General features: G+C 42.4%; 2 protein-coding genes across 2 annotated transcripts; one reads left to right on the plus strand and one right to left on the minus strand.

The window, feature by feature from the left end:
• Positions 1-1,139: 1,139 nt before the first annotated feature.
• LOC146691502 (proteasome subunit alpha type-6) lies at positions 1,140-6,867 on the plus strand. The gene is made up of 7 exons (XM_085431313.1): positions 1,140-1,366; positions 2,239-2,333; positions 4,108-4,189; positions 4,581-4,736; positions 4,830-5,008; positions 5,182-5,276; positions 6,652-6,867. Exons 1-7 carry the CDS (start codon positions 1,291-1,293, stop codon positions 6,707-6,709), a joined length of 741 nt encoding a protein of 246 aa, XP_085287439.1. The 5' UTR covers positions 1,140-1,290; the 3' UTR covers positions 6,710-6,867.
• Positions 6,868-8,176: 1,309 nt separating this feature from the next.
• On the minus strand, positions 8,177-10,553 carry LOC146691503 (NF-kappa-B inhibitor alpha-like). The gene is made up of 6 exons (XM_085431315.1): positions 10,253-10,553; positions 9,582-9,687; positions 9,279-9,486; positions 9,076-9,164; positions 8,703-8,963; positions 8,177-8,606 (listed from the first exon to the last, which is right to left on the minus strand). The coding sequence occupies exons 1-6, from the start codon at positions 10,474-10,476 to the stop codon at positions 8,577-8,579; spliced, it is 918 nt and encodes a 305-aa protein (XP_085287441.1). The 5' UTR covers positions 10,477-10,553; the 3' UTR covers positions 8,177-8,576.
• Between the last annotated feature and the right edge of the window lie 244 nt (positions 10,554-10,797).

Genomic DNA, 10,797 nt, shown 5'->3' on the forward strand with positions numbered 1-10,797 from the left:
AGTCTGACAGCTTAATCTGATCCCTCGACTTACTCTATTTTACCTTTTATACATGTGCTTTTAACATGTTTTACTTGATATGCATTTTATGCTATTCCTGTGTATTAGTGACACTGACCTGTTACCATACCTGGTACTTTGTTATGGTCCTATAATATTTAATCATATTTAATATTTATAATATTTATGTCTTATTTTCTGTCTTTTATGTGAAGCACTTTGGTATACCATTGGTTTTAAATGTGCTCTATAAATAAAGTTGTATTGTATTGTATTGGATAAGCAAGTATGCTAGAAGAAGTACTCACACACTGTGTAGGAATAGGTCAAAACATGCGACATGCTACACTGAAATTATTTTCACAAATTTAAATTCAGTGTCTAAACCCATATGGAAAAGATATAAATAAATCTTATAAAGTTTGTATCTGTCTTGTGTGAAACTTGTATGAAAAGCATACAAGAGTGAAAACAGATATAAGATCCCTTGAAAAATTATATAATGAAACTTGTATGTTTTGGATACTTAGTAAAATAATATATGGAAGTAATGAGAAAGTGGCCACTTTCATGAGTAAATCATATACGTTTTTACTATTTCTTTTCCATATGGGAAATTTTGTAACAATAAAAATGTTTAGAGCTACACCAATTGCGCAGCCTCAGTTGTAAATTTGCATTATTCAACATCATGACAGTAAAATATATTTACTAATGCATTTTTGTGTAATGCAAGATCAAATGTAAATAGCATTTTTATGGTGAAGCTGAGGTGTAGCTACTTATAACCACTTCAATTTCTGATGGCAAGTTAAAACTTGTGCTCATAGAGCAGTCTATAAAGACACAATAGGCTTGTAATCTGAAATAATAAAACATTTAAAGAGATGACAATTAAAAGAATGTAGTGGGGAGACAAGACTGATGGATAATACTTGGAGAAATGCTCTCTTCACTGCAAAATAGCTGATAAGTGGACATGATGAGTAAATGTAACAAACTGGAAAACGAGCTTATATTTCTTTGTGAAGGCTTAAAAGATCGTATGTCATAAAAAGTAAGGACAGGTTTGACCACATGTTATTGTGTTATTGTACATTTTTCCTTTACCAGAAACCACAAACATCAGTAGGACCCTTGGTTTTATCACCATAGAAACGAAGCAAGCCTTTGTCACCGGATGAAGTTCACGTCCCTTCAGTTCAGTTCCGGGTAGAAATAGTGTGCATCAAGTGAAGTCTGCTTGCAAATTCATTTGGACGAACTTCTCGGCCAACTTATCCTTGTAAAATGTCCCGAGGCTCGAGTGCAGGGTTTGATCGACACATTACCATCTTCTCTCCTGAGGGCAGACTCTATCAAGTCGGTCAGTATGGGGATCTGTTTACATAAAAAGCCGGTTCGCTGGCTTACTTGTTTGCTAGCTAGCTAAATGCTCTGTCATGGTTCGCTTAGCCGAGGTTATAGTTAATTAAAAGCGACCCGCCAAATCGAAAGTAGTATGATATGTGACCACCACAGTCTTACTAATCCTGTGCGAGTTGTTATTATGGGGCTCCTTTTACGACGCTACTATCAAACTAAACACAGGGGATCAAAATAGCTAGCTGGCTGTTAGGCTAGTTAGCATAGTTAGCATTGCAGCCAAGCAAGCTGATTCATTGCTGAATGAATCAACGTGTTATTCAGTTAAATATATTGGCTAAATAAAGTATTTTTTGTGACTGCACTACATTTAGCTTTTTTGCAATTTTTCTTAGTCACAGGAATATTATTTTGTCTGAGAGCTGCTAGTTGGATGGATTGAAAGAGACAAGATAACATTTAATATTGTAAATTAGCGGTTTTTCCTCTAATAAAGCTGAACTGAACATGGCCATGAATTTTGTTGCTGTCTTCTAATCAGCAGTCATTCTACAGATGCCCGAGCACCTGCAGCAACAGTTAAAATCAAGTCAAAGGTTTGCAAATTTACTCAAAGTGAAGGGTTTTAAATGACACTATTTTACTACTACTGCTTTGGATGTAATGTTTGAAGCCAGACTACACAGAATTGGTACATAATTCGCTGTCAGCTGCTCAACCAGATGACATCTGATAATAGTTCTTCACTTGTGGCCCCAATTTTCCAGCTGAACAAAACAGCTCTCTGTGACTGTTAACCACGAATCCTAATGCTCGTAGCCATTGTCAAGCAAACGTGTGCTTAAAGACACCCTCTTTGTTTTTCTTTTGCAGAATATGCTTTCAAGGCTATAAACCAAGGTGGGCTCACGTCAGTAGCAGTCAGGGGAAAGGATTGTGCAGTTGTTGTAACACAGAAAAAAGTACCGGTGAGTTGATGTCAGATTGTTTGTTGTTATTTTCTTACAGCCATAACAGTAGCAGTGTTACGAGAAGGGCTATAGATGTTCTGAAATTTGGAGTAGTAGTTAGAAACAAATGAATAAATAATGCAACCGTCCCTCCATCCATACATGCTGCTTCTACTGCTTTCTGTGCTGAGGTTGTGTGGCTTTTCTCCTGTTACTCCAGCTTCCTCCCACAGTTCAGAGACCAGCATGCGTTAGGTTAGTTGGTGATTCTAATTTGGCCTTGGTTGTGAGAGTAAGTGTGAATGCTTGTTTGTCTTTCTGCGGTGACCCCATGACAGACTAACAACCTGTCAACGGTATACCCAGGCTCCCAAAACCGTCTCATATTCATAATTCTGGGATAATGTGGAAAGTGACTCTCTTTGCACGAAAATATGGTCCAAGTAGTTGAACTGTTCCTAAGGCTCTTCGTCGCCCAATCTTTAAACATTTACCCAGCACAAAGTTGATGTCACACAGCAGGTAAACATCAGCATCTACCATGTGTAAATGCCACAGATGTTTGGCTGGTATATCTGTGCATCCTAAGAACTAACCGTTAAAACCTGCACCAATCAGGAGTCGCCACAGCAGATCATCTGCCTCCATTTCACCCTATGCCCAGCATCCTCTGTCACACCGACTCTCTGCATGTCCTCCTTCTCTGTGGTCTTCCCCTTTTCCTCCTGCCTGGCAGCTCCAGCTTCAGCATCCTTTGTCCAGTATATCCACTCTCGTTCATCAGCACATGTCCAAACATTCTCAGCCTCAGCTCTCTATGTTCATCTCCAACCTGCTAAACCTGAGCTTATGTACTCATTTCTAATCCTAATTCTAATCTAAGACCAATTAACCATTAGAACTAGCAGTGGAATTTGTACTTTACAATTTGCATTTAGCCCGGGTAACAATTGAGAACACAGATGGCCGTAAAACAAACAAACAAACAAAAACAACTTTTTCAGAATTAGTACTGGACCAAAGCGCCCAGAGCTCCTGATTGGCAGTCCAATTAAGCTCAACAAGTAATTCGGGTTGGCTCGTCACAGAGGTTTAAAATAGCTGATTCAAGTCCAACACCAGAACCACAATAGAAACTTCCAGTTTCCCTTATGTTGAGCTGTGAATGATTGCTCACAGCATGTTAGTGTGATGAAAGCTGCAGTGCTTAATGGCAATAAGTGACCTGGAAATAAGAGTTAATTTAGTTCATGATGTAATCATTTCGAAGCGATTAGAGGCCTTCTGCAAGCTGACCTGTAGTTACCAGCACGTCTGCCCAGCTTTCACGGCTCAGCGCGATATCCTGTTCATCCGATGGAAACAGTTTGTGCACTGGCAAAATGTTTCAGGCACAACTGGTGTAGTTGGGGACAAACAAACAAACGGGTTACAGTCCAGCCTGTGAGAGAGAAACCTAAACTCTGAGGGGAATTTAAGAGGCTGTGTTTTACACGGCACATCCCAGTGTAGATTTAAGGAGATTTTTACAGGTTTTAAATAAAATGAAAAATGTCACATTTTTTTGACAGAATGCTTTTTTCCCCAAGTCGAACTGCTAATTTGCTTCGTTTGTCTCTCCAGCAGCTTGCTCCTTGTTGTGTTTATTTTCTCACGTAATTCTAAAAAGTTCAAACCTGATTGTTACTGATTATATTTACACTAAATGTTTGATAAGTTATGTAATACACTGAGTAATTTGTCAGTTTCACAGTTCTGTTCCTTTACATGTTCATGCTTTCCTCCTGTACAGGACAAGCTTCTGGATGCCTCCACAGTGACCCACCTTTTCAGAATAACAGATAATATTGGATGTGTAATGTCTGGGATGACAGGTAAGAAAAAGGCTCAAAATGTGTAAAATTGTATCAAATCTACTATTGTTACATAAAAATTGAACATTAAAACACCCAAATCCATTTTGTCTTTCAAATATACAGAAACAGCTGTTTAGACAAAGGCTGGTTTTTGATACATAAAAGGGGGGAAAGCATCAGGGTACTTTTCTGAGTTAAACTTGGCGAGCCTTTCTTCTCAGTCCGAGCTCTTACGGCAGCTGACACTTCCTCTTTCCAAGTAATCATTTCTTTTGCAGCAAGAACAACTTTCTTACATAAGTGTGATGTTAGAGACTGGAAGTGTCACATTTATTGGCTTCTTTGGGAAAAGAAATTGACCTTTATTTTTTTTTCTGGTCCATCTTACGCATCATTTAATGTGTTACAGCCGATAGCAGGTCCCAAGTCCAGCGAGCTCGATATGAAGCAGCCAACTGGCAGTACAAGTACGGTTATGAGATTCCAGTGGACATGTTGTGTAAGAGGATTGCTGATATCTCACAAGTCTACACGCAGAACGCTGAGATGCGACCACTGGGCTGCTGTGAGTATTGCGCATTCACATTCACATTGCTGATTCTCCACGTAGCACTTCATGTCGTTTGAGCGCCCTTTCTAAATGCATGCTAACACGCAGGTATGATCGTGATCGGCATAGATGAAGAGTACGGCCCTCAGGTGTACAAATGCGACCCAGCAGGCTACTATTGTGGTTTCAAGGCCACGGCCGCCGGCGTGAAGCAGACAGAAGCCACCAGCTTCCTGGAGAAGAAAGTGAAAAAGAAACTGGATTGGACCTTTGAACAAACGATCGAGGTATCATAAAATATTTTCTTTTGCTGGTGTAGCAAAGGTTCATACGGAACAAACACCAATGTGAAAGTAAAGTGTGTGCCTTTGCGGTGGTGGTTTCCAGGCATCCAACATTCTAAGAATGAAAATATCACCAACTTACCTTTTTTCCCCAACCCTCCTTTTTTCCCCTTCAGACGGCAATCTCTTGCCTGTCAACTGTTCTCTCCATTGACTTCAAGCCCTCTGAGCTAGAGGTGGGCGTCATAACAACACAGGATCCCAAGTTCAGGTAAAAGTTCAGCAGCACAACTCTGTTGTATTCCTTTGAGCACTATGAGTCATTAGAGCACACAGTTAGGTTTATTTGAAATAGTATATTTGCACCAACAAGGTGATTCCCAAAGAGGCCTATCTGCAGCAGATGAACAGCATCTTAAAGTTATGTCATTAAAAACTGAGAAGAAATTCAGACCTGCAAGATGTCTCTGGTCCTGTGACAATTTTTGCCCAAATTGTCGTCACTATTTACAGAGCAGGTCAGGAGAGAGTGAGTGTCTGCAGCCACCTGTAAAACACGGTGGAGGCTGTGTCCTGGTTTGGGGCAGTATTGTTGGAGATCTTGTCAAAATTGATGGAATTGTGAACACAGAAGAGCATCATCAGATTGTCCATCATGCAGTACTATCTGGAGTTCATCTGATTGACAATGGCTTGTTTCAAAAACACTGCCAGTGCAATTAAAGGATACCTGGACATAAATAGACACAGTGGAGCACCATCAGTCATGCATTGGCCTCGCCAGAGGCGGACCTCAGCATTATTAAAGCAGTGTGGGATCATCCTGACACAGAACAGAACAAAAGGCAGAAACCTCCAAAGAAGAGCTTTGAATGTCCTCCATGAAGCCTGCAGAACTGCTCCTGAAAACAACTTAAAAAAACTGCATGAAAGCTGCCTGAGAGTGTTCAGGCTGTGCTGAAGATCTTCCAAATATTGACTTTTATTTAAATTGTGCAAACCATGTGTTTGCCTTATGCACTTTATTTCCATGAATGTTTGCACATGGTTAAACAAATTGCTGCAGCAATTTCACATTTCCATAGTAAAACACACAGCGACGAGACCTTCGTACAGTATTTGAAATGCTGAAGTACTTAAAAATATTTGAATTTAAGACATCATGTGCTACAGGTGTTTGGCATTGAGTGAAATATGACTTCATAGGGACATATTGTGCTTTTCATCTCATTTACTGTTGCTATGGTGGATGCCTAAATATGGGACGCCACACGAGCAATTGACCCTAATGGGAACATCCCTGTGTGCTCACAGTGCTTTGTTAGAGACCCTTTTTTTCTTAAACTTAGCCCATGTATGGTCATTAAGAGCGCAGAGGCCCCACCCACCTACTGTTCAAACCTTCTACTTACTAGAGTTAGCCAATCAGAAGAAAGTTGTTTAAAGGTAGAGTCAAGATAAACAAAGAGGCTCCACAAGAGCTAACTATATGATAAGTACGGCTTATATTCGACTGTGAATCATGCAAAGCCACCCTGGTAGAGGCCAAGAATAAAGATATGGAGCTGAAAGTGAGCATAAAATGTTCACTTTAAAAACGAGTTAGATTTTGGAGTCTTTATCTTCATCTCATTTTTGTCCTGCAGGATCCTCGCAGAGACTGAAGTGGACACCCACCTAATGTCCCTCGCCGAGCGGGACTGAGCGAGCAGAGCGGCGTCGCCTGTTGGATTTAGTTAGAGCATGATGGGAAATGCAGTTCCCAGATTGGAGGCTCGTGTTATCTTTGTTTGCTGTACATTTACCCCACTGTTTCATTCAACAATAAAAAGAGGTTTTTTGAGTAAAACTATTATAAATGGGCTGTTTGCATTTTTTATCATTTCTTTTTAGGTCCTCTGCTTGTCAACTGAAACCTTTTACCGTCTGTGTTTAGCAGCAGGGGAAACTGTTTGTGGGAACATGCAGAGCTTCTACTTTTGAGCTTCCTGTTGTGGCTCTTGGTGCACAAAAATCACATGACTTACAAAGGTGCTGCGGAGAGGTTATTCTACTACAAACTCGGTGATGCAGACTTGATTTGACCTTGTTTTCTCTACTTTTTTTGGCTTTTTTTTTTTTCTACGCACATGTCAGAAATAGAATACTTTAACTTTCCGGAAATGTCACACAACACAAATAGTTTCTCTTTGCGAGGGGAAACTTTATAATTCAGAAAAAGGGGGGGACTTGTCTTTCTCAGCTCTCTTTGTCATCCACATGAGCAGAAATGATGGCGATGTGACCTCAGTGTGTCATTGTGAGTGGCTTCTAAAAAAATCCCCCTTCCATATTGGAATTCTTTGCAACACACCAGTTTCTTTTAACCAGAGTATAAGTCTTCACGTCTTCTTCTTCTAATCAAAGAGGAATCTTAAGTCAGTTACTCGACCAAATTTCCAGGCTGATATTCTGTCTGAAACTTCCGCTGTCCTTGACAAGTTCTGTAATCACTGGAAACAAAAAATCCCCATCCTACTGTAATAGTTAATGTTTACAAGCCAGAGAGGATACAGCAAACACAATTGTGTAACCGAGTCATTCTGGGGCATTCGAGCGTTGCTTCAAGGATAACTTTACTGGGAAATTCATTTCGGTTGCTTCAGATAATTCCTTTCTGAAAAATTCCTAAGTACCTGCATGTGTCGGCTGACGGACAGCCTGGACTTCCTTGTAAAGCAAAGAAAGTCTCCTGGTCCTAATGACACGGCGAAAAAGAAAAAGAAAGGGTCACTGAGCTCTCTGGAACGCTCGCCCATATTTGTAAAACATTTCCTCCTTGGTATTTCTACCCAGTAGCGCCAGTTCCTAGCTGCCACTCACAGCCATTCCAGGGGAGGGTGGAATATTCAAGCACATCATGTTCCTCTTATGCCGCCCAGGGACTTTCAGCGCGGTGACTCAGAGACCCTGTGACCTCGCCCAACAAAAGGAAATCCCAGACTGTTCCAAGCGGCTGAGTGTGATCTTTTTGGGGTTTTTTATGTGTGTGTCTCTCTCTTTCACAAGTCTGTTGGTGACTGTGCTTCATCACTATAAGTGAGAAATGATGCTCGTATTACAGCGTGGAAAGGCCAAGACAAAGTCATCATCGTCATGAGGAAGGAAACGCACAGCAGCCGCTCAAAGCAGTTCATGTTCATAAACTCCTTTTATTTTTCTTTATATAGTGTTTAAAATTCACACACATGTACAAAAATAGTCTCTGTATTTACAAAATATTACACTCGTCTGTTCTGGTATATACACATTATTTTGTACAGTTATTACAGTAACATCAGGACCATACAGAAGTCATGGTCTTGCTTTGGTGTGGGGTCTTTTGGTACGGATCGTTCAGCGATCCCGACCAGACTGGGCGCCACCTTCATACTCATTCGTGATCCCAGGACCAGCACCTCTGGACTTGGACGGTAGAGGGTACGGAGGGTGGAGAGGGAGGGACGTGGGTTGAGCTGTCCCCCCGTTTGGGAGCCGTGGTTTCGACTAACCCAGTAGCAGCTTTACATCACCAGTGGACAGGCTGTTCTTGTTACTTTCCAAACTTTATGTCATCATAGAGCTGTAGAGAAGAAAAAAAATGTTATAGATTCACGCCTTAAAGTGTTTTGACTCCATCGGATCTCAGTGTGATATTCAAAGCTGAGCAGATACTGACCTCGTCTTCTGACAGGTCCAGATCCTCCATGTCGCTGTCGTCCGATTCGCTTTCAGGCAGCTCCCTGAGCTCCTGTGCCGTTCTCTCATACAGCTGGCAGCGGATCTCCTCGTTCTGCCGCCCGTAGGTGAGGTGGTACGGGGCGAAGCCACCGTAGTTCAGGCAGTTAACGTCTGCACCGAGGTCGAGGAGGCGACAGACTAGTGTGGGGTTCTGGAGGTCAACGGCCAGGTGGAGCGCCGTCCGTCCACTGCACTGTTCCTGCAGGAAGCAACAGAAACACGAGGTCAAGTTTCTGCACGTGTGTGAATAAGAATAATAATCATAATAATCATAAAATAATCCAAATGGCTTCCGTGTTAGAGACACCTACCTGTGCATTGATGTCTGCACCAAGCCGAACGAGGCTTTCCACCAGAGAAATGTAGCCATTGATGGATGCCAAGTGGAGACAGTTATGTCCTATGGAGAGGGAAGGAAGTAGAGCAAACTCAGTTACACACACTTCAACAGCTGTGTAAGTGAAACATAAGAGTGTGTTTGTTTCTTAGGGCGCTATTTGAACTCGATGCTTACCACTGTAGTTGGGGAAAGACACAATGGAGGTGAGGTGACATTGGCAGTTCTGGGTGATGACGCCAAAGCAGGCCAGGGAGCCCTTTTTACAGGCGATGTGGAGGGCTGTGTTTCCGCTGTCGTCGGCCAGCAGCGGGTCAGCGCCGGCCTTCAGGAGTCTGTCCACCAAGTGGGCCTGCTCTGTGATCACTGCCAGGTGGAGGGCAGTCTGTGTGGGACACAACAGAAACATATGTTAACCTGACTGCAAAGTGTGCAGGTTTCGGAAGGGATTCGTGGATCTGGCACAGTGCCGCTTATTACCTGTCTCTGGTGGTTCTGCACATTGAGGAACGGGTGATTATGAGACAGTTTAATCATTTGGACGGCATGTTCGGTGGCTTCGTGAATGACGGCCAAATGGAGCAGTCTGTGTGGGGAGGACAGAAAAAGAGAGGGGAGTTAAAATAGAGCCCTTCAAAGAAAAATTACGCACAGAGGAAGTGGTTCCAGTCAAATATGAGAGAACAAAGCCTGAGCAGTGGAGCGTTTCGCAAGAATGGAGTTTTGTCGGGTTATTTCCACCAGTTGTGGCTTGACACATCTGATGCTTTATCAGTTACTGGCAGCAGGCCAGGGACTTTCCTGAACGCGCAGAGCGGACTTTAGCACCGCCCAGACTGCACGCTCAGCCAACACACGCACACACACACACGACTATGCACTGCGCTGCCAACACATGCGCACAAAGTATTTTTAAGACCTTTAAAAGATGTTGTTTCCATGCAACTTTTCCGATATTTCTGTGCAGCTTTTCAGATCTTTCATGTGCACCGATCCTGCGCTCTGGTGCAAAAGCCGATTTCAATTTACGCACAAAGCGGAATTTTGCAAATGCGCAATTAAAGTTCGACTAATCGACGCACACACACATATACATGTTCATACTAAATAAATACATTGATTTTTTTTAAAAACAATAATAATCCACTTACGTGTCACCGTCTTCGGTCACCACAGTTCTCCAAGGCTCGTATTCCTGCGAGTGATCCTCGCTCGGCAATCTTAGCTCCTCGAAGTCGTTCGCCAGTTCGTCTTCCTTAAGCGAATCCACACCGCTGTCAAAACGGTCCTCTTGGCAAGGCAGCATTTTCCCGTGTTTGGGCTCCATGTTGTCCAAGTTATAATCCATTTGGTTGTGGTTAGAAACTCTGTACATGCTGGCTTTCCTTTCTCCTATAAGCAAAAGCTCCGTCTGTTTCAGAGGGCGAGAGCAAAGTTGTGCTACTGAGGGAGGGCGCGCTGGGTTTTGTGTGCGCGTCTGCCGGGGCGGCGCCTAAGTGGGGATTTCCAATTGACTTATCTTAGCAAGGGAAATCACATCGGGCCTGTGCTTTTGTGAGAAAAATCCCCCCCAAAAGACTCAGACTGAAAACTTGTAGTTTCCTATTAGACACCTTTTTTCACCTGTGATGTAGGTTAGGGGACATAGATTTAATTTCAGTGAATGAGACATGATTGGCATGAATGATAGGGAGAC

Source organism: Copadichromis virginalis, linkage group LG15 (genome assembly GCF_057382275.1).
Source record: "Copadichromis virginalis isolate Kocher_CV1m ecotype Utaka linkage group LG15, C_Virginalis_male_GT1.1, whole genome shotgun sequence".
Taxonomy (NCBI): domain Eukaryota; kingdom Metazoa; phylum Chordata; class Actinopteri; order Cichliformes; family Cichlidae; genus Copadichromis; species Copadichromis virginalis.

Coding starts and splice junctions, on each gene's coding strand:
- LOC146691502 (XM_085431313.1), top strand. CDS start 1,291: ATGTCCCGAGGCTCGAGTGCAGGGTTTGATCGACACATTACCATCTTC. Junction 4,190..4,580: donor TGTAATGTCTGGGATGACAG/GTAAGAAAAAGG, acceptor AATGTGTTACAG/CCGATAGCAGGTCCCAAGTC. Junction 4,737..4,829: donor GATGCGACCACTGGGCTGCT/GTGAGTATTGCG, acceptor GCTAACACGCAG/GTATGATCGTGATCGGCATA.
- LOC146691503 (XM_085431315.1), bottom strand. CDS start 10,476: ATGTACAGAGTTTCTAACCACAACCAAATGGATTATAACTTGGACAAC. Junction 9,487..9,581: donor TGCAGAACCACCAGAGACAG/GTAATAAGCGGC, acceptor TGTCCCACACAG/ACTGCCCTCCACCTGGCAGT. Junction 8,607..8,702: donor TGGACCTGTCAGAAGACGAG/GTCAGTATCTGC, acceptor TCTTCTCTACAG/CTCTATGATGACATAAAGTT.